This window comes from Dermacentor albipictus, chromosome 4 (genome assembly GCF_038994185.2).
Source record: "Dermacentor albipictus isolate Rhodes 1998 colony chromosome 4, USDA_Dalb.pri_finalv2, whole genome shotgun sequence".
Lineage (NCBI taxonomy): Eukaryota > Metazoa > Arthropoda > Arachnida > Ixodida > Ixodidae > Dermacentor > Dermacentor albipictus.
The window spans coordinates 3,922,270-3,945,455 of NC_091824.1; the positions used below are offsets into that span (position 1 = coordinate 3,922,270).

Consider the following 23,186-nt stretch of genomic DNA (forward strand, 5'->3'; position numbering starts at 1 on the left):
TTGATAATGGTACGGAAGGAGCCCCAACAGCAGGTTTCGCAGCTTCGTAGCTACTCCTTTCTCTCTACGCAGGGGTGGAAGCAGGCTTGAGCATTTTGGAGCAGCTCATGGAGCAGTAATAATGCCATTCCGGAGCAGCTTTGGAGCACAAAAGTTATGTTTTGGAGCACAAAAATTGTGTTTTGGAGCATGTTTCTAGAGTAAAGTACTTGTAATAATTGCAACTTCACACTGACATACAAAAAAACGCAAAGAAAATCATTTTATTCAGCATTCAATTTGCTTGTTAGAATTACTTGTTAGATTCCAGCGTGGAATCTATCATTCTAATGCGCTCAAGCACCGCCGGCAATTTGGAATTCACATCAACGAGCAAAACGTTTCCAGTTTCCACTTTGTCCATGTCCTTCGATTTCACTCCTGTGCTGATGAGTTCCTCAGCACTGGTGAGTAATGCCTTTAGGGTGGATAGACGGCACTGCAGGGTGGCCTTTTCCTCTTTCGGGTTTTTTTCTTCGCTGCTTTCTGTCAGTGGCTCGTCACATTTCCGTTTGCGTGATTTTGATTCTTCTTCCATTTCAACGCGTTTGCGATAACCACTGTACGACTTTCCAACACACTTCAGGAGATCTCTAGTGATTGGCACCTTCGTGACGTCACCCCCATAACGCTTCAAGTATGCTTTCGTTTGACGAAGGCTTGACACACTTGTTATTGACAAAGAGGCTCGATGGTGAAGCGCCTGCTTGTTTTCGCTGAATCCTCTCTCGCAGTCTGCGTTGCCATGCGGCAAGGAAAGAACAGCCCTTACGAGCCTTCCCAGTCTTGGGTTCGCCAGTGGGCATTTTTAGTGCAAACACATTAACCCAGTGTTCAACAACATTTGTTGAAACATCCCAGTCAGAAATTTCGCAGCAAAGGCTCATCAGTTAGAGATGATACTTCGCTGGGTGGCATGACTTGTGGCAGGGCATTCGCGATGTAGCGCAGTGACGTTGTGTAGTGGTCACCAGGCTTCAAAAATCTACTGTGGAACAGCACTTTGTTGTCCAAAGGTAACCTTGAGACGAGGTACTTTGTGCAGGATATATAGAAAGCTCTGGTCTTGACATAGAAAGCCTTTTTCTGAGTTGGTGTCCAAAGCTCCATTTCTTTCTCAGTATCTAAGCCAAGCTCAGGTTTCACTTTCCAGTTAGCTTGCGATTCAACTTGAACATTCTTCAAATGGAAACCAGTTACATCTACAAACGACTCCTGCCGCAAAAATCTGCCCATCAGCTGTTTGACCACAGCAACTATTTCATCATAAAATAAATGAAGAAGAGGCTCTTTGCTCTGAAACAAGGTTTGAAACTTGTCAAAGAGCTGGGCGGCATTCTGAACAAAAAGGAGTCGTGCTCGGAGCGTGTTGTCAGAAAATGCAGATGCGAGGCGATTGTGCCTTATAGATGAGGATTTTCTTGGTTCTGCAGCCTTGGAAAAGAAAGACTTCAAAGCATCATACAGCTTAAGCACACGCTGTATACTTGGTAATAGTGTCAGCCACCTGCTGCTTACGTGCCGCAGGAACTCCAGCTGTGGCAATCCAAGTTTCTGTTGGAGATCCTTGATGTCCGCATGTCTTGTGGCATATCTGAAGTACTGATGGATATCAGTGACAATACATTCAATCTCAGAGCAGAAAGTGTTGAGACCAGTGGCAAATGCGTTATGCATTTTATGAAGACTGCACTCCCCAATGTCAATCATGTTGGGGCTAAGTTCTGCTTTTATTTTACCCTTCAAGCTCTTCATAACATTTGGCCCATCAGAGAAGAAGCAGAGCATGTTATTTTTTGGAAGTTCGTTAAGTGCATCTTCAACACAGGAGAAGAGCTCATCTGCAGTGGCATGCCCCCATGTGAAATGACTGAAGGTGCTCTACAACGACATCTTGTGCATTAACAGAGAAATACCGGATGAGCACATCCAGCTGCTGCACCTTCATCTCGGGCACTGGGGTCTCGTCGATCATTACGGTATAGAATACCTCAGGCTTTGCAAGTTCTTCAAGCACTTTGGTTTTAAAGTATGGTCCTAAGCCATCAGATATGATGTAAGATACTTTCTTGCGGCCACGTTGGAAGGCTTTTGCTATCTGTGAATCAGGGAACATATTGGGGTATGTTGCTGTTGCCACATCTCCCAAAGTGTATGGGAGTGAGTTGGATATACCACAGAAAGAGCAAAAACTGTTTCAGCTCTTGTAACATTTCCTTGCAGGGACAGTGACACTGCATTCTTCGTGAAATCTAGGGTGCTTTGGAGGATAGTGCTCTTGGTTAGGACCCCGTCTTTGTTCCGATGTTTTTTTTTGCATTTTCGATGTGCTTAAGAGACGTTGCATGGCGCATTATTGCTGAGCTTCCATGTTGCAGTGCACTGTAGTGCACTGCAGTGCACTGTAACATTACAAAGCACACAAAAGCCATCACTGTCTTTTGCACTTGGCCGACACCAGAGGGATATGAGGTCCCCATTGCCATCCTTTTTGGTCAGGACGTCTGCGTTGAATTTGGTGCATCGTTCTGAAAAAGAGTAAAAAAAAGTTGCTCCTGGAACTGTGGTCTACGAAAGAATTTTCAGGCACTTGAGTTCCACAACTATACTAGGATCATGAATAAATATTTATGTCTAAAATGTGTTTGTAGAATACTTTGCAGCGGTTTTTTTTTCTCGAAAGTTTAGACTGCACACGAGACAGCTACTGCCCAGGGGCGTATTCTCAACATTCCGTTTTCTATGTCGGATCCATTTGGTCCTCTGGCACAGGTTGGGTGACGAAGCCGCAGCTTACAAGCATTTGTGGATAGCAACTGGACCGCTGGCTCCTGTGGAGCGAGTGGTCAAATGCCACAAGATCAAATGGATCCAAAATGACCAGTGGAATGTTAAGAGAATACAGCTCCAGCTCACGTGCGGCCTTACACCACCCGGCATGTAAAAGTACAGTAAAATCTAGCCAATTCAGCCTTCAAAGAAATAGCAACCATGTTAAAATTATCTGAAAGTCCAAATTATCGAATGGCCCTAAAAAAACTGATGAAAACAGTTTGCATCACAGCAGTTTTATAAAATAAACACCTGGAATATTGTTGCAGTAAATTTGAGATGGAAACAAAGTGACCGCAACAATTTTTTGCAGTTTGGTCAAGTTTTTTTGCTTTTCGCACACTGTCGGGAACGTCGTACAACTGCTCCAGAATCATAAGCGCCTCCGCGGCTCTTTTCGCAGTGTGACGCAGTAGCCGTGGTGCCTATTCACAAATGGCCCCATCACGATTTGAGGATGCTTCACCGCATGAACTCTGACGGCAGGTTCACATGGAAGCGACTGAACGATTAAGCGGCGCGTCGCAGCGAAAATTTCGAACTTGTTGGAACCTCGTCGCTCATCGCAGCGGCTCAAAACAGGCTTTCCCGCTGCGGCGGCAGGATTCGCTAGCATTTTCGGTGGCATGTGAAACAGGCTTGTGGTGAAGCGTCCTCAAAACCCGGCGGTTTAACATACTCGAAGAGCGGAGAAAGCACGTGGACGCAAGAGAGAGATGCGTAGACGTTAGAACGCCGTGACCTGGCCATCCCAAAGTAAACATACAAAATAAAACTACACGACCCGTGACGCGCAATGTCCGAAACGGAGCGACTGGCCGATGCGCACGCCCGGTGGCAGCGGAGGGATGGCTTGAATTTAAGAGATGCAAAACTGAAAATATGCAGCTGATTTATACTTCGGCAGTGGTGGACTACCGATAGACGTCGCGCCTGCCATAGCACACGCAGGGGGGGGGGGGACACTCCCCGGTTCCGGTGGCACAGGAAATTGGCGCCATCTCTGTAATGGGCGACGCAAAAATCCGTTTCCCTTGCATGGCCTCGTAGATCGTCGCGCGCACGCGCGCCGATCCAGGTGGCCAAGCCCTTCCCCCCGCTCAACTCCTCTCCCTACGCCCTCTCTCGTAATACCCTCTCAACTCCCTCACCTTCGACTGTCTACGCGCCCGCGCCGCCGTGCCATCCCCGCCGGCCCGGCTGCTGCTTAGTCCGCTACGTAACGTTTATTTTTGTTATCTACTGTCATCGAGATGCGTGCGCTGCTGTGCGTTGACCGACGTGGCTAGTTTCGTCAGTTGTGTGGTCCTCGGTAGCTGTGTGCTTGTGCTCCGCGATGTTTCGCCCGTTTCACGACTCGTACCGCTCGTGCATCGTGCAGTGGTGCACAAATACCTCAAAAACAAGTCCTGCAAGGCTGTTCCGGGTGTCTAAAGACAACAGGTGAGCGCTCAGACCCAAGGACATCAGAAGGCGCATGTACACGAACACAGCCCTGTCCATTTGTGTACTTCATGAGGCTCCGGACGTCGTTGCGCCTTGATTGTGCTACACTTGCCTCTTCCCGGTAGAGAAAGCTGACAAATAGATGTTCCTCCTCATTGTCACCTGGTCTGTGACTTGTGTTTTTCTGTGCCAAGTCTGATTCTGCAACTTCAGTAACTTGCCCGGCTTTCCATACCACCCTCAGTGCTTTTTCTGTGTATCACGTTCTACAAACCAACTATCAGCTGAAAAATTACTGTTAGTGTTTGTGTACTATCTCAGTAACCCCCGATGGGAAAAAGCGCGCGAACAACCTTCATGTGTAGGCATGATACGCTTTTTTTTCCTCTGGAAAGCATGAGCATTGCAAGTGTCCTACATGCAGATTTTTGCAGTTCGTGTTTATTATATAAGGGAGAGCACAGTAGGTACGACTTAGTGCCTTAAGTGACGTAATTTTATTGCTAAGCATTGCATTCGGGTAGAAAGAAAAGTCGTGTTGGCTTGTTTTAGCTGGTCTTTGATTGAGGAATAAGCCTTTCTGCGAATGTTTTCTATGTGCTGCTGCAAAAGCCGACTATCTTCTGTTCCCTGCCACCGTTACTCAAGTTGTGGCCAAGTGCAAAATAATGTGATAATGTGTGTTCCAGTTTTTAGTACAATGTTATTTTTTCTGCGATGTTTTTTCAATTTGTTCAGCAGTAATGAACATGTCAAGCATTTCATATACTTTCGTGCAGATTTATAAGTAAGCTTTCTTTTGGTATGGCTCTCAATCAAACAATGTTAGCATTTTATTCTATCTTTCAGGTATTTTGCGTGTCATTGTTTTTGCCATTACCAGTGAGTTTTCCCTTTTTATAGTTGTCATGACTATGTCATACACGTCGTCCAATCTTGTGCAATATCTTAGTGCACATATCAGGAGCTCGTCTACATTTAGGTCTTGAGGACGTTACATAAAAATCTTGTTTTTATATATGTGTACATGATGCCTTCGCGTTTTCTAGCACTTTCTTTAGTTATTTCACCATCTGTGAACTTTTGTCTTTAGTACTCTTGTATATGTCATGCACCTCTCACTTTTGCTCATTTTTTGAGCGTGTATCACACCACGTTGTAAGAAAAATCTCTTTTCGGAAACGAAGTCAATAAAGCGAGACTAAACATCTGTTGTGTTGGAAGTGGAATTTTTTTTATGTCCCGGCACATGCTGGTATAATATAAGTACGGGCAAGACTGCATGCGTGCCAACGCATAGCCCACGGCGCACCACGCGCCAGCTCGCAAGCAATGCCAATGCGCGGCGTAGCGCGCGCATTGCTTGCGAGCTGGCGCGTGGTAACAAGCGCGCTATAAAAAAGAAGAAAAACGCGCCGCTTACGGGTAAAAACAAAAAAAAAGTGAGCGGCGCGCGCGGCATGGGGGAAAGCGAGTGGAGCGGGTTGGCGTAATAAAAACAAAAAGGAAAGAAAAACGTTTCGGAGAGGAAGTGCCGCGCGGCTGCTGTTGCCATGACAACGTAGACAATCATGTGCGCCGCCATTTTGCTTAATGCGTCGCCCATTGGTTAGGGCTGTAACTGAAGGGGACCTTGGCGCTAGCGTCGAAAGAGCGTCTGCTCGAAAACGGCCAATGGGATGCCCCCATTACTATACCCCCCTGGTATCGGATCGGATTGGATCAGATCGGCTAGCCCACAGTGAGAGGAAAAATAACCCATAGGCTTCGCTAAATTTGACGGTAAAACATCGAAGTGGCCGGCGCGGCAGAGTTATGGCGCAAAATTGTGTTTTAGAGCAGGATGGCGCAAATGGCGCACCACTTCCACCCCTGTCTACGTCACACTTATTATCTCTTTCTCAAGGCCAACTGATAAATGATAACAAAAGCACCTTGATAACGCAGCCAAAGTGCAGCTCTGACCACACACGAAATGTGAAGAGCAATGTAATAGGCACAGAATGTTTCAAAATCCAGACTTTGCTCGCACCGCATCGGAAGAGTGCGGGCGAAGTTATATTTCACACCAGAAACTTGCTTCGGACCAAAGCCAATATAAAGTGAGCGTTTTATTTTTCGTGAAAGTGTATACGTGCTGCAAAAACAGGTTCGTGTTAACAAATAAAAGCAAAATAAACGCACTGGAAAGCGACCAACTTGTAGAGAAAAGGCAAAACCAATGCGTTCATGAAATTAAATATACCACTTCTATGAGCCGAACTGGCAATCAGAATGTCGGCACACACGTACACACAGACAAAAAAACTGTGTGCTCTTACTATCTATGAATTCGTAAGTCCCGTTGAACATCAGTCTAGAGGACGTGTTCAAATAGGTCTCCTTTAGCAGCTACGCAGTACTGTCTATTTTATCACACCTTTAGTGGCTTTCTTGATGACCGATGCCGGAATTCTATGGCAGACATCCATTATCCTTACCTTGAACTAATCTGACGTCCGGCACAATCTTTCACATAACCCCAAAGAAAGAAACTTAACGGAGAGAGGTCAGGTGACCTAGCCGGCCTATTTACAGGCTCGTGCCTTCCAATCTATTTGAAAAGTAGCACCCAACCAGTTTCGTGCTCGGCTGCTGCTGCATGCAGGTGGCCCATCTTGCTGATACAGCAGAAGTGGAAGATGTGACAGCGGGACTTTGCTGAGAAACTCATCAACCACTCATTCAAGGATATCGTTCACATAACGCTGTCCAGTCAGTGCGTGATTGAAGATGGTACTGATTATTGCACTGGCGTAAATTCCAAACCAAACATTGAGAAACCACTGGTACTGGCGCCGATCGCGCTGTGCTTAATGTAGATTGGAGTCCCTCCAACAGTGTGCGTGAATGACAATGAATGTATATATGATGGCACCTGCACTGTTCTTTTGCACAAACTCATCATGCCACAGGTTCTTAAGTGTCAACATGTAAAACTTACCAGACCCAGTTTGTCAGTTAACAATATACACTATAGAATTAACGTCTAAGGTTATCACTAAGATGAGTGCTAAAACCCCTTAATGCTTACATTAGGTCCAGAATTCACAAGTGGCTGTAATATCAGCGTGTAAGCGCTCAGAGGGTTCCTGAAGCACTGTTGAGCACATGAACATAACTTCCAGCCGGGATATACACGTGCGATGGGAGACAATGTCACACTCTTAAAAGTCACTCGTTACAAAGCAATACACAACACCCTTTCTCACAAAACCTTATAACACTAGTAAAATTTGTTGGCCAAGTTTCGATTTATCCTACTTTGAAGCAAGCACATAAAGAGAACATCCCAGTCTTCATCCACGATTAAATCACCAGTATTAAATGGACCCACCTTAAGGGTTATTAGGCAACAGCATGTGTATGTCCATGCTTGTATCGTTTATTGATTGTCCCGCTCTAGTAGAATGGACGACCACGCAGCCTGATCATGCACTTTGTAATGAAGCCAGGCCCCGTACACTCTCAAGTTCAACAAATGGCCACAGAGGGCGAAAAATCAATCGAGGCGCGTTTCAGCGTAAGCGCGCAAGTGGAGTTACTGTAATTTGGTCGAATACTTTAATTTGTGCTTTCTCTGCTAGGGGCGCTAAACATGGTGAATTTTTTTACTTTACACAAACCATTGACATAAACAATCGAGGTGTCTAAAGATGTTTTGTTACCTCAGGCAAATAGGCAGTTGATTTTTTTTTAAATTTGATTGTTGAAGCTGCTTTTTAGTCATAGCGTCAAGGTTTTTGTACTTGATTAACCACCGACAGCCGACAGCCTATTGGCATCGATGTGTTTCCTGGCCGTTGGCGTTCGAATACTACGGCGGTAAAACATTTTCGGAAGCATGCTGGTTTCATCTGCGAGTCATTACATAGACTTGCTGTAAAGAGGTCTACTCTTGGCAAAAAATAGTGCCTCATTTTGTTTAGGCGTTGATTATCATGATAAATGCGGCGGAGGTTGAGGGAGTACGCTTGAAGGTACGTTTTTATGCCGTTGATCTCCATAACACCGTAAATACGCAAAGCGATGCCATAGAACACCCGATCATTGTGTGTTCTCCGTCATCGCTTGTTTGCTGTACGCCTACTAATTCTTCATTTCTTCAAGTGTTGTATCCTCCTTTTGTCCTTGTTCTCTTGTGCTTCACTTACAGTATGTCGTTCCGTCAGCTGTAATGCGCATTTGCAAAACCAATACGTTTGATAAGACGCAGTGGTTGTCATAATTTCACTACACATGTATTAAGCTGGCACATATATGGTTCAGATACAGATGCCTGTATGCGGACTTGCACGACGTTGATGCGGAGATTAGGATAATTATGACAGAGGCAGCTGACGGCCGTAAGCTGTTGCATTCTTTCCGCCAAACTACCCGGCCTGGTAGTGCTGTAAAGATGCTGTATAAAAGTGACACGCGGTGACAGGGAAATTATTATACTTAGCAGCCGACCGTACGTTTTGTAGCTTAGGTCTTCTTTCTGGTGCGTTTGTGCTACCCTTATTAATGAGCCATTTCTTGCCTATGTTCTTGACTATGTAACCGCGTTGGTGTGGATGCGTAGACGTGTGCTTTTTGTTGTACTTGTAAAATGCAAATAAAATATTTTCAGGCTTACTCAATCTTTGGTGTCGTGTGCGTTTATTCCAGTCGAGGCCATCGTGCCACCTGGAAACCGCATTTTGTCAGTAGCCCTGCACGAAATGCAACAGCTGGAGCGCGGCGGCACAACTCGGCGTAACGGCGGCGTAATAAACGAAAACCCGCTCGGGATGCCCTTAAAAGTCAGTTCAGAGTGTGCCTTAACTCGATATGACTCAGCGCTACATGTATTCTGCGCCTCGATCGTGCTCCCGCCAGTTTGGTTGCTGTGTGGCAAACGTAGCGCCTACTTAATATAGGCGCTACGTTTGCTACACAGCAACTAAACTGGCGGGAGCACGATCGAGGCGCGGAAGCCAGAAACCCAGTAAAGCCACAGAACACCTGGTAAAGTGTGTGCAAAACCCCGTTTCCGTTTCCTGTCGTACAGCGCCACCCGTGGTCACATACTTTAGTTCACGACGCCACCGCTACGCTTATTTCCGTAGCACTGTGGAAGGTACAGTTTCCCTTCTCTAAGTTTGTATAGGTGTTCTGTGATGAAGCTTCTTTCTAGAAAATCACAAATACCGACCGCACACACAACTTTTGTCACATCTGCACAGAGCACTCGAGCGTTACGCTGCGGACAAAGGTTACCAGAGAATGGCTGTTGACAGCGCAGCGATATTGCTATGTAAAGGCTCATATTACTATGTAAACGAACGCTGTTTCCCGCGCGTGCAATGACGCCGCAAAGCATTCATTTTTAGCGACTTCATTCACTACCGCCCTTAGTCGGCGGAGGGCAGACCTGAACCATGTGTCAGGAATGTGCGTTTACATTGCGAGATAAATGCTGAATACTCTTTATTTTCTCTAAACAAGTGCGCACACATGCCGCACTTGGGTCATCTGCCATTTACACATTCTGCCGTGTAGCAGCACCGTAACCAGGTAATGTTACGTTCAAGTGATTGTGAAAGAGGCTCTTAGCAGTACACTGCAGCACTGGCTGATCGGTGCGGCGATCCGTGGGATGCGTCACAAGGAAAATAAGCTTTGGAAATGAAGTATCAGGCAGCCGAAAGTGTAGGTTTGCATAAGAGGCACATCGAATGGAAAAATGAAGTACTTACGATAGCTTACGCTAGCACAAGCCCCAAAAAATAAACGATCCACATCTTTGTCCAGTTGTTTGAGCGTAGCTCACCTTTGAGCTTGCCATTCTGCCGCCAAAACCAAAGACGGATGTGACATCACGGACGCGAAAAAGAATGAATGCGACATCCCGGACGTGACGTTTGAGTGAACCTAACGCCTGCGTTACGTCGACCAGGTGAACGCAGTCACTTTCCCATGGTATTTATGCAGCTCCCTATGCGAGCCCATTGGCCGACGTGGCCGAAACGGGTGTCACTGAAATTACCGGCGCTGCAGTCGCGTCTTTCGTCATGCGCCGCGCGTCGTCTGCTCCTGCTGCGACGCGACGTTTGCACCAACAGGCCTGTAAACGCTTATCCGTCGGTAAATGTAGTTTAGATACGCAGTCTGAGTTTTGTGACAAACCTGCGGCGCGTAAGTAACGGGGACTTCACGGTGTCTGTGCACTATCGGCGCTGCAGTGACATATCTCTCACGCAGCACGCATCGTCTACTGCGATGTCATCTCTGTGGTGGGTCGTTTTCCCCAACTGGCCTGTGCCGTTTGCTCTTTGACGACTGTGTTTTGGCTGCCTGAACAATATTTTATGCCAAGGACCTTTGAATGACATGTCTAGCTAGTCTTTAGAAGCTGCAACTACACCGCAAATGAGAGGTCGTGCATTGCGATTCCACTTTTCAACCAACTTTTTCCCTATAAAAGCGCCACGGTGCTCCCTTCAGCGGGGGCTTTGTTTTTTGCTGCTTATTCTTAAGATGTGTATTCATTAAATACGGCGAGCGTCTGTGCAGACGTAGGGACATTAACGCATCACGCCCAGCAGTCGCTTGAGACAACGCTGTGGTGAATTGATCCACCCCCGTCAACGCTTCTTCGCCTAATAAATTTAATTGACACATGTATTTTTTATAGTTGTCCGCGGATATTATGGGACGTGCAAATGAGTTGGAAGTGATCAGTGAGCAGCGAAAAGGACGAAGTTATAAATACTATGAACATATTTATATATGTCAAAGCTTAATTCATTTTCTTTTTGACGAACAAAAAAAGTTAACAAACAACAAATACAGTGACACTTTTTATTTACTTTGTGCACAAAAAAGTAATTTTGAGCTACTTTTGCTCAAAGCAATTTTGCCCTCTTTCTGGCTGCTTGCACCTGCTCTGTCAGCGAGTTATCGACGCCAATCATCACAGGTTATATATGAAATAAACTACGCTAGCTCGCCTGTCCATATTTGTGCTTGAGCAAATGGTTGCGTACACACTTCAGGGCATGTGGCACATCACACAGGAAATAAAGGTACGCGCGCACAGGCAGGCATGTATGTGGAATCTTGTGAGAATTAAGGTGAGGTTATGCTGCCGCTGATTCCCATCTGCTGCCACACCGAGCGATTGTTCCCAGCTCCATCACTGACTACGGCGATCACCATATATAGCACCATGTTTATGCAATTGCATTACATCTTGCAACACCAGCTCTGCTAAAATACTGCCAGGCGCAGCACCTTTCGTGGCAAAGCTAGGTGGCAATCGGTTGCACCCAGCTCTCCAGAAGTGGTACGAACATCAGCACGAGCGCATGATCTGCAAGTTGGTCAGTTCCTTCATTTGAAATACCACCGTAGGTTGACTTGTTGAAATTGTACGCCTGGCGCAACTTAATTTCATCCAAAATCAGTGTGCTGAATTTCTTCCCATCTGCTCTGTTGCCCAGCTGTTTTCCAACAGCTTCCATGCAGAGAGGATTGAAACAATACTTGCATGGTATTCCTTTCAGAATTTGTATGAGACGGCTCACGGAGGGCAAGGGCAGCATATTCATGCTCGAGGGCTCAGAAGTCAGTCCGCATTGTACCGCGCGCCACACGGAGACTTTGCTTTCAACAGTTTAAACGATGTCATAAATGCAAGGAAGTTCGGCCAACGCTTCCTCGATTCTGTTATCGGGCATTTCAGAAAGCCTTCTTCAGAGGCAAAATTTCATTATTTTGCTTTTGATGCGCAGCAGCCGCCCTAAGCAGCCTCTTCTTCACATTGCGTAGTTTCTGATATTGCTTGAGCGTTGCGCTCGGAGCCTCAATGCTCAGTCGAAGTTTCCTCTGTAGACGGAGACAACGCGCGCATGACTAGTTGCTTTGTAAGTACATTGCACTGTTTGTGGTACATATTATCTGATGTCACCGTGTCACGCTGCCTGCATGCATGCTTTCACGCCCGCACACATGTTCAAGCTCTCTGCTTCTCTCAGGATTCTTTCCACATTTGCAATGCTAGTCGCAGCTCGAAATAGCCTCTTGTAAATTTTGCTGTAGCCGTTTATGCAGCAAGTACCATCCTCTTCAAGTACAACAGTTTTCATTACTCACAGATGCCTGGCTACCAGTTGCCTCATATAAAATATTCCGCATCGCTTCTGTGTTGCGTCGTCCTCAACAATTTCGAACTTCCAGAGCGTAGAAGGCAGTGTCATGTTCGTGAGCTCGTTGAGCACCATGTGTGTAGCGCACATTTCTCAACTTCCTTCTTCCAAGCCCAACAGCAGGTTTGGATTAAGTTGAAGCGCTATCACTACAAGCTTCGCCCAATGTACTTGCCGGCACTTGCGCTCGTTCTTTTGGTGGACGTCGCTTTCGCTTCACATTTTTCACTTTGAGATGTGCTCAGGCAGCCCAGGAAAAAGCCGAAGAAGTGGGCCGGGAACAAGCATCCATTTCCCGCGAGGAATCAATATTTCTTTGTTACCCATAACATGCTTGTAGTATTTCAAGATGTCGTCGTCCTCAAAGTGGAGTTCGCACACTTTTGATTTGTTTGTGAGGCGTTTGTCTTTTCGCTGTAGCATGCGTTCCCAACTTTTAAACTCTCCAGCGTCTTGCGGCGGGTCGAAAACATGGTGACCAGCGGCATCGTGTCTTAGGCTGCTGGTGCAGCCGGGGGCAAAACAGCACGGCATAGGGAACTTCTTGCTGTCATGAGACGCCGAAACGCTTCTTCAAGAATCTTTTCAAGAGAACAAATCACGACGCATCACACAACACCTACAAAACGGAGAAGGATAACGACAGACGATGCAGCGCAACCAACATGAAACCAGAAGTGAAAGCAGAAGTCATGTTTCAAGTTCATTACTAGAAACGCATTTACAATACCTAGCTCAGATATGACAACTTTTCACAACGAGGTTCAAAATTAAGAACTGTGAAATAACTACTTCTCAAAATTGAAACCGGAAATCTACCAGAAATGGAGCAACTTCTATCAAAAACGAAACAAAAAGTGACAAAAGACGCGATCGCAGCGCCGCTAGTTTGCGTGACCACCACTTCGGCCATCTCCCAAGCGGAGCTGTGAAACTGAAGTATGTCTAAGAACGTTGGTATGTATGACATTTCGCTCCTATAACGCGCGTGTCACCAGTTACCGCCTTTAAATTACAGCAATAACTCAAAGAAATATATTTTGCCGCCCCTTTAATAAACAATAAAATAATAATATTAGTAAGTTGTGTTTTTATTGAACTATATTTAGGTGACGTCAGAGCGCATGGCGGCATCCACAGGGCAGCAAAGCAGCAGCTTTGACTAAACGCGGTCAAGATCGGCAGTGCTTACGTCGGGAATAGTTCGTGATGTCGTCCGAGCGTTACAGCTTTTCTCTGACCACATTCAGGTAAACAAATGCAGCTTTTTATTTCGAAGAGAGTCGCTGTCTTGTAAGCCGTTCATAAGCTGGCAAATCGCGGTTGTCTCCTGTTACTCGCGAGCGGTTTGTGCTGTGTCATGCGTGCTTGCTTGCTCGAGAGTCTCGCCAAACGTAACCCTGATCCTTAATTTATATTGTGGCTCAAAAGACTGAAAGCAGCAGGATCGTTATGACTGGTTTCTGTTAATATCTCCTTCTGGCATGTGAAGCAGTTTTTGTTAAATGGGATGCAGTATATATATATATATATATATATATATATATATATATATATATATATATATATATATATATATATAGTTAGGTTTTCGAGGAACAAATAATCAAATACGTACGTCGTAAGTTATTAACAGTCCGGCATCCATTATAATTGTCCAATCTTAAGGGACGTCACCGACATTTGCGAGTTGATGTTCATCCGAAATTCGAGAAAATTTCCGGTATGATCCCTGTTCCCTGAGAGACTTTTATTCGCAGCCCCTCCGGGAAGCTGGTGCAGATCGAGTATGCACTGGCTGCAGTTGCTGCCGGAGCGCCGTCCGTTGGCATCAAGGGTGAGCCGCGTAGTGTTATTTGCCTCGCCAGCAGCTCTTGATTTTCCTTGACGCGCAGCATCCAACGGTGTGGTGCTGGCGACGGAGAAGAAACATAAGTCCATCCTCTACGAGGAGCACAGCATTCATAAAGTGGAAATGATCACCAACCACATCGGCATGGTCTACAGCGGCATGGGTCCCGATTACAGGTACGGGGGTGTTTTGGCGTTATCTTTCATAACTTGAGAAGGTGATCAGCATTTCAGTTCTTACACGTTCCACAAGTAGACACTTTGTGGGCGTGCACTGAAAGTTCCGGGATTGGTGAGATCCTGACACCATTCGCCCCAAAGACATCAAGTTCCATTAAAATATTCGTCGTTTGGAGAAGCAGTATGTAGTGAGTGTGGAGCATTGTTACCTGTATTGCATGGCTGTATTTGCCTGAGGTTCAGGAGCACTTGAGATGGCTCATCACGTGTGGTTGTGCTATATGAAGAGAATGGGCATGAAAACGAATGCCACGTGCAAATAAACAACCAAAACTTATATCATGAATCAAAATATAGGCAGAAAATATGACAAAAAAGAAACAGTTCACAGAAAACAACACATCGAATACCTAATGTGGCATAACAGAACAGAGAAAACATAGGGACGGCGGGAGATGGAAATTCAAGAAGATGAGCAAAATGAGAACAAGGTGAAAGCAGGAGCCAACGTTTTGACATGTGGACTTGGCTTGTCTTCTTCAAGGCGACATATGCTTTATTCGCCATAGTATATATAGATGGGGTTCTTCTGGAGGCGAGAGGGCGTAAGGCGATTGGGTGATCTGAAGTGAATGCGCTAAAATGACGGAGGACAAAGAAGAAACACACACAACACAGGGCGCCACTTCCAATAATGTTTAATCAGGAAAAAACGCCACTGATTTATACTAGGAGCGCAATCACAGTTTCTCAGGGCGCATTCGCGTTCAGGAAAAGCAGTTCTTAGCGTGACAATGATACAGATTCAACACTTACGCAGTTATCACCTGCTTCAATGATTTGTTTGGCCGCAATTATTAATCTGACCCATTTGTCACGGCTTCTGGCAACCACAGCGCAGCCGTGGAAGTCTGGCTTACATCTGCAATTTCTACAATGAATTGCCAGGTGGCCCTCCCTCCCATTGTTCACTTTGTTATTGTGTTGCTTCAGCCTGTCATTCAGGCACTGCTCTGTTTGGCCCACGTACTTTTTTCCACAATCTAAAGGAATCTCATAAACAACTCCTGCCTGACAATCTACGTATTTGTTTTCGTGCTTTGTAGCACAGGCCGGTGCCTTGCGGGAATAAGGGTTGGTCATTCGACATAGCTTAGAGAGCTTGCACGGGGCAGAAAACACGACATTTACGTTAGCTCGCTTTGCAATCTTTTTCAAATTATGTGACATGCGGTGTATGTAGGGTATGACAGCAACTTTTTCTTTTTCGCGGGGTGACTCCTGGTCCGGTTCGCGGATTCGCGACTTCTTCAGGATTGTTTCCGCTACGGACACTAAAACAGGTTGCGGGTAGCCTGCCTCTTCCAGGCGGTCAATCTGCTTAAGAAAACTCGCCTCAGCTCGATGTGGACAGGACTTCTTAAAAACATTCAGCAGGCACATGTTGGCAATGCTGCGTTTAACTAGCTTAGAATGAGAGGAACTAAAAGGCAGCAGAGGTTTAGTAGCGCGAGGTTCATACTGCCAACAGACGTGGTTACTTGCTAAAAACAATCTAAGATCTAAAAACCTGATGGAGGAATCTACCGAAAGTTCGTGGGTCACTTCAATGGGGGATAAAGTCTACCTGGAGATTGTCAATGTTTGACTAACGACCAAGTCGGCGTCACTGCAATTTTTATCTACCAAAATTAGGAAGTCATCAACAAATCTAAAAACTTTGACTACGCTACAACCCTCGAGACTGCTAGAAATGGTTCTGCCAGCACGAGCTAAAAATAAGTCACTCAGGATCGGAGCTAAACACGACCCTATGCAGACGCCGCTCTTTTGTAGGTACAAACGACTGTCCCATTCAATATAGGTGGAAGCCAGGTAATGTTCTAGCATAGCCAAGAATTTGTCTTCCGGAATACCAGTTTCGTTCTGAAAAGCCAGCGAGCCGAAACTGTCAATGCCTTCCTGGACGCACTGAAGCAATTCTGCTTTTGGCATGCTATAATATAGATCTTTCAGATCTACAGAAAAGGCCTCTAATTCTGCTTTTGCCTGTCTTGACAAGTACTCGACTACTTGTGCAGAATCCTTTACCAGGTAAGGGTCGTCTACTGTTAGAAGCTTCAGCCTTTCTAACAGAAACACAGCTAAACATTTCTGCCACGTATTGCGCTCCGACACAATTACCCTTAGAGGGCAGTTATCTTTATGGGTCTTGGCGCTGAAGAAGACCTCAACAGTGCTCACTTGGCTGAAAGATGGCAAAGCCGCCTTCTTTGTCCGATGAGAGTATGCAGTAGGCGTTCGTCTTCAAATAAGACGCCAGACGATTAATTGCGGGACGGCTGGAGTCACACTGGTCCCGTAGAAGAACGTCCACGCCACTTGAAATGCACCGATCCATTTCACTCACGGGAGCCAAAGTGGACACTTTTCGCACCAGGGAAAGCTTTTCCGGAGCGCTGGTCCGGGGCTTCACGGCAAACTGTGGCCCTAAAGCCGAACACTTTTTGAAGCCCAACTGCACAGCTTGATGAAAGAAGATAGAGCGAAGCGGGCCTTCTGGGATCTTAATCGCCTCGCCAACCAGACAACCGAATTCCTCTGGCAGAGTACCCTGTCCCACCTACGTGGCCAGCCTCGTCCTAAGAAGAAAAAACAAGGCCCTGGGAAATCAATTTTCACCGAGGGAAACGTCACGCTACCGGAGGGAGCTTTAGCATCTATTCATTATGCTAAATTTCAAGCTATGGGCAACAGCACTTAACGTTTGGTTTCTTAGTGTTTTTTTTCCTTAATTTATTTATTCAATTTCAGTATTTTCTATTCTTTTATTATTATTATTTTTTTTCACGAGCACCGGTTTCTGTTGCTCCTTCTATCATTCCTTTCAGAGACACGATAGCCCATGACCACCAACGAAACAGGTAATGGAGGGCTGCTGTGCCTGCCATTGACACGCCGGCTGACACACGGGTGTTGACACGCGATTCACAAACGGCCGCGTCCCTGGCCTTGTGCACAGCACTCCTTCATTCTCGATTTGGCACCCTCGCCGCCAACACATCTTTGCTCGTTGCCGAACTTTACGCCCTCTCCCTTTCAGAAGTACCCCACCTATATATACTGCGGCGAGGGAAGCATATGTCGCCTTGAACTAGACAAGTCACCTTGTTCTCGTTTTGCTCATAATAACGGAACAGAGTGCTTTAAGGAACAGTGTGTGAATTTAGCAGCGAGCTGACAGTTTAAACATCCATCATCCGACACGGTGTGGTGACGTTGGTTCACTAGTAGAATTTGGCACTGTGGCTCCTGTAAATGTATAAGCTTGGTTGATCGTAAGTCTCGGCGGTGGCAGTGGCAGCCGGGAGTTGGCCATGACGGCACCTGGCTTCGGCCAAAGTTGTGGGCCGGCTTCGTTCTTCAGGCCTTTTAGTGCCTGCGTGATCCAAAGTCGAATGTGTCTTTCCTCCAACTGCCATCCTTGGACCCACAGTCCTCCGGCACCCAGCTGGGGTGTAGCATTTCCTTCTTTGTGGTGAAGTACCTTTGTTTTTGTATGTTTTTTGAGGTTTGGCTCTTGGGGATGGCCAAGAAATTTCAGTGCAGCAACATTTATTGATGTTGCAACTTACAGTGAGATACTTATTTGTCATGAACTTTTTTTTATGAGTTCTTTAGCACATTCAAGCCTGCTCTCTTTGTGGCGATTGAGGTGCCCTCCCACGCGTTGCTCTTATCTCGGTCTTTGGGAAATGCTGCCCCGGAAACAGCATGGCAGACATGGCTAGCACGCCGGAGCTAATTTCCCGTTCAAGCATACGTCATCAGGACACACCATAATTGGCCTCCTGAATGGTGGCCTCTGGGCACCCTCTCCACCCAAGCTGTCTTCCACTGAGCGTTTCATTGCCACAGGCCCAAGACGAGCTGGTTACGTGGGACCTTTGCTCCCTGCATCTCGTTCTCATGCTTGGTGGACTGCTACATGGTTAGCGCTAGTGCAGCAGGTGCGCATACTCTGTCGGTCTTCTGTGAGCCTTTGCCCTGTAACACCGCGATAGTCGCACTGTGTTGTACCTTCCATTAAAGGGCCCCTCATCAGGCCACATAGCAAACTTGGGTTATACGCTAGGTGCCCTCTAGAAAGCGTTCTACAGCAAGAATATTTAGTTTGTTCATTAATAGGGAGATAGAAATGTTTCGGTGCCGCGAACCCATGATTTTGGGAGGCGAGCGTCATCGCCAACAAAATGCTCTCTCCTCTTGTCCTCATGTAGTCTCCGCAAGTGAAATTCCTTCCCTGTGTTCTCCCATACCAAAGCTGGAGGATCGCGTGATGTGTATATCATGAGCCCCACCTTCTTTTTTCTCTCGCGCGTTTTTGCTGCGCGGTGCATTTCCGTTGGCAGTCTCTCGTGCAAACTGTTGTTTGCCTGGTTTCGCGCAGTGCAGTTTTGCACACTGTGCTTGACAACACCTGCCTAGCATTATAAGTCAGTGTTACAGGAACACTGAGGCAGACGCAAACGGATCACAGAGCATGATCGCGTGCTGGAAAACGGTAGAAAATTACATAGTTTCGCTCTCTGCATGTGCGACTGCACGACATGGGAACAAGCAGACGAAACGGAAGTACACTTCTCTTGCTACGGCACAAAGAAAGACAAGCACACAGTCGATTTGTAGGTTTTATTATTTCTCTAAACTTTAGTTCGTATAGTGACGCAACAGATCAAACAAATAACTACTGTTGCCTTGAATAATTCTCAAAATCATGTGCCACTATCAGTGAGATCACAGCACTGCCCTGTACGTAGACACACTTGTGCTGTACATGTCGACTCTCCAGCTGGGAGTGCAGCACCCGCGAGGAAAAGAGCAAACGGCATATGGTTTGAAACTTAAGCTATTTCTGCAGCACACAGGGATGTAATATTTAGTAGACACAATCACTGGCATGCATTGTATGCATTGCGCTTGTCAGCTCAAAATAGTCAGACCTTGTAAGGGGTGATTAATAATTGGTTGGCTATCTGATTCCTGAGCCTTCTCTACACCGTGTCAGAGAGTCGATGAACACTGCTGTAGCACCTTTGTGTGTTGTGGAGTGGAGGAGCGCCAAACCCTGACTGTCGCTAGGGTAAGCTTTGTGCAGACCTATCTCTACACCTTGTATGGACCAGAGGCCCAAAAGCGTGCTTTTGATTTGCGTTGATTTCTGGCATATGTTTGGGACAGCATTTGTTGTGGAGCTGTTTGCTTTCAAAGTTCCCTGCAAGGCCTGTCCACCAGTCTTTCCACCTAACCACAGCATTGCCAAAAACGTGCTCCTGAAAGGTGCCAATAAAGTGAGTGGCGAAAGTAGTGCATGAAACATAAAGCTTTGTGTCTATTTCAGTGTCCACGTGCGTGTATTATGGTGTACTTTGCAAAGTGACCTGAGCCCTTTTGCAGGCTGCTGGTACGCAGAGCACGCAAGTTGGCCCAGCAGTACGAGCTGATGTACAGCGAGCCCATCCCAACATCTCAGCTCGTGCAGAAGGTTGCCTACATCATGCAGGAGTACACACAGACAGGGTAAGGAGAGCTTTGCCTTTAACTTTGTGCATTTTGTTGGGGCACATTAAACCTGTAAATGTCGCCTTTCAAGCATAGCATCTGTGGGGGTCTCATTCGTGCTCTTGAGACAAAGGAAAGACAACACAGTAGTGCAAATAATCACAAGGGCATTTATTGCACCTTTCATTCACTAATGCCTGCTAGCCAACTCACAACACACAGAATATGTCGATGGGCACGCGACAAATCTAGGAAGTCTAACTCACCGTGACTGAATAGCAAGCAAATATGTTCGCCTCATGCTTGACACCAATGCGTACGGTCACAGGAACGATAGCACGTTCGAAACATCATGTTTGTTCATTCTGGTGTAGGCCTCGCAAGACGGTCTTGCAGAAGCATGGATTGGCGTTCGCGCGAAATGCCTGCACTGCTTGCCGACCCCGAGTGGAGGAACAGCCCAAATAACCCAGCCGTTTGGGGGCGTTAGCAGCGCAACACTCGCACCATTTCTTGTACAGTTGAACCCACGTATAACAATATTAAAGTGCCATGAAAATTCCTTTGTTATAACCGATAATTGTTATAACTGGGTTGCATGAAAAAAACGTTCAAAATGGGGGATGGCGTAGCTGTTCCAAAAAAACAATAATGACAGGGAGGCCAGTTCTCCTCCCCGCCACCTTCCTCCATCCAGAGTCTGATTGTGTTGACCCTAACTTTATAACACTGCTTCCCACGCGCTCTGATTGCGTGTTAACAAGCCGCGATGGTCGGCGTTCAACAATGGCACTGCTCTAACAACTGCAAAGAGGGGTTTCTGGAAAAAATGGTTAACCTATATTCGAATATATACGGTAGATTTAGGTGTACGTTAAAGAACCCCAGGTGGTTCAAATTTCCGGAGTACCCACTGCAGCGTGCTTCATAATCAGATTGTGGTTTTGGCATGTAGAAGCCCACAATTTAACCCTTTCAGGGTTGCTTTTTTTCGCCATATGGGACCGCCCAGGGTCGATGTTTTTTATTGCAGATTCCAATTCTTCGTAGGGACTTATTTCGAAATAAGTTTACTGTAATTTTCCTAGGGTGACCTTAAAGTTAGAAAAGGATATTTTGTGTTGGTATATACGTACTCTTCATTCACGAATAACAACAATAAAAAAAGAAATAAGCTTATAAGAATTAAAAAATTTGATGCATTGTTATACACATAGTTCAAGGCTTTAAAAATGCACACGAGAATATTTTGCAAGACTCGAATGTTCCTGCTTTTACAATAATATGTACATCCAAAGCGTAATCGAACTGCGTAGGTGTGCGCACTCAAGAAAACTGTGTGGTTGTGTGCCCATCAAAAAAGCAAAATGTGCGACAAACTTCCGCTAATCTTCCTCGCCAACCAGAGGCAATTAGTTTTCTCAGTGTCAAAAAAGTAAAAAAAAAAGCAATGGAAACGCATGCGTGGCGGCATTCTTCCTCTGTGCACCCCCGTGAGCACTAAACGAGTGAGAAACAAGCGGTCGCCCTTTGACCAATTAGTAACGAGATAGCCATCAGTTTTGCAAGTGCAAGAAGCCGAAACTGGCAGCAGAACAAAGCCCAAACCACCGCCCACGCACACGCGTGCCAATGCGCAAGTGTTAGTATGTAGACGCACGGGAGCTAACCAGCTCTTAAACAAACCATGCAACGAAAACCGAGAGAGGGAGGCGCGCGAAAAAGTTTCCTGTATTCCCAGCAGCACATGACAGAAAAGAAAAAGTTAGGAAATTGGCGCACTTTTTAAACATACACATGGCGCCATAAATAACGGCATCGACCATTTTTGGATTTGTTTGCGGCGCCGTATATTACGATATTCACCCTCAAAGGGTTAATTTAATTTTAAACGACATATTCTGGTGAAACATGTCGCTTGGTCTAACAGCAACACTTGCTTCGCGAACAAGAGGTAGTACAGTGGAACCCGCTTGTAACAACATTCAAGTGCCACGATAATTCTATTGTTATAACCAGGTTGCATGAAAAAAAGAAATCAAAATGGGGGATGGCATAGCTGTTCTGAGAAAACTACAATGGTTGGGAGGATAGTTCTCCTTACCACCTTCCTCCATCCGGCTTCTGAGTGAGTTGACTCATTTCAGTTGAACTCAGATTCCTGCGCACTCCGATCGCATTTGTTAACAAGCTGATCAGCGTTCAAGAATGGCACTGCTTTAACAACTGCAAACAGGGGTCATGGACAGCAAGTGACATGTGAGCTCCGCTGAGGCATCGCTTTGGTGGCACCAAAAGGCACCCTTTAAAAAATGTGGGAAGGTTGCCGTGGTAGCATCTCAGCTTCAGAAATGCAGAAGAAATGCTGGGACGCGATAGCCACAAGCATCTCTCCATGTACTTCCCTCTGGCTTGCACGAGAAAACCACATGTCCGTCAGCCTTGCTTGCTTTACGTGAAGCTTGCCGACATCCTTGTCCAAGGCATCCTGGTGCTCCACACAGTGAAGTGGAAGGTTCCTCCCAAAAACAAGCCCATGAGGGACTGAATCATCTGCAGGACCTTCCGCGGGGTCAATGTTGAGGCAGCCTGCCCTATCGCGTCAGCGCTTCTGTCATGGCCGTCACTGTCACTATTCGATGCAAGCACATTCGCAATGATCGCCTCATTGGTTAGAAACACTTTGTTTTCAAATCTATAGCAGTGCACTTTCTTTTCACCAGCAACGTCATGCATTGCTGATAATCAGTTGGGGGATCAGCCATGGTCTGTTTCAGCGGCGAGTCGAAAGACTTCGACACAACAAAGACAACCACGAGTGACTTAATCCATTAGCATAATTGCTCAGAATGAGGGCGCAGCGAGCAATCTGGAAGCAGCGCCGTCAGCGTAGTTGGGTCGGTCCGTTCCTGTTTCGGAAGGGGCGCGGTGCAGAGCTATGGGCGCAGCCCGTTTGTGTTCGGAGGGGTGGAAGGGCGATGGCAGAAATGCGCGTGAGCCTGGCGGGCATCTCTCATGGAGAGAAGCACACGATGGCAGTTGGGGTGGTGGGCGATTGTGCAG

At 46.3% G+C, this 23,186-nt stretch overlaps 1 protein-coding gene and 1 pseudogene across 1 annotated transcript in view; one reads left to right on the forward strand and one right to left on the reverse strand.

Moving 5' to 3' along the window:
- Positions 1-237: 237 nt before the first annotated feature.
- LOC135902731 (uncharacterized) lies at positions 238-10,175 on the reverse strand (annotated as a pseudogene).
- A 3,428-nt stretch (positions 10,176-13,603) lies between these two features.
- Positions 13,604-23,186, forward strand: part of Prosalpha2 (proteasome alpha2 subunit) — a 97,715-nt gene continuing 88,132 nt past the window's right edge. Inside the window, exons 1-4 of the mRNA XM_070536812.1 lie at positions 13,604-13,780; positions 14,291-14,367; positions 14,426-14,558; positions 20,019-20,141. Of these exons, the coding sequence (XP_070392913.1) occupies positions 13,740-13,780; positions 14,291-14,367; positions 14,426-14,558; positions 20,019-20,141 (374 nt within the window). The 5' untranslated portion in view covers positions 13,604-13,739. The remainder of the gene's footprint in view (positions 13,781-14,290; positions 14,368-14,425; positions 14,559-20,018; positions 20,142-23,186) is intronic.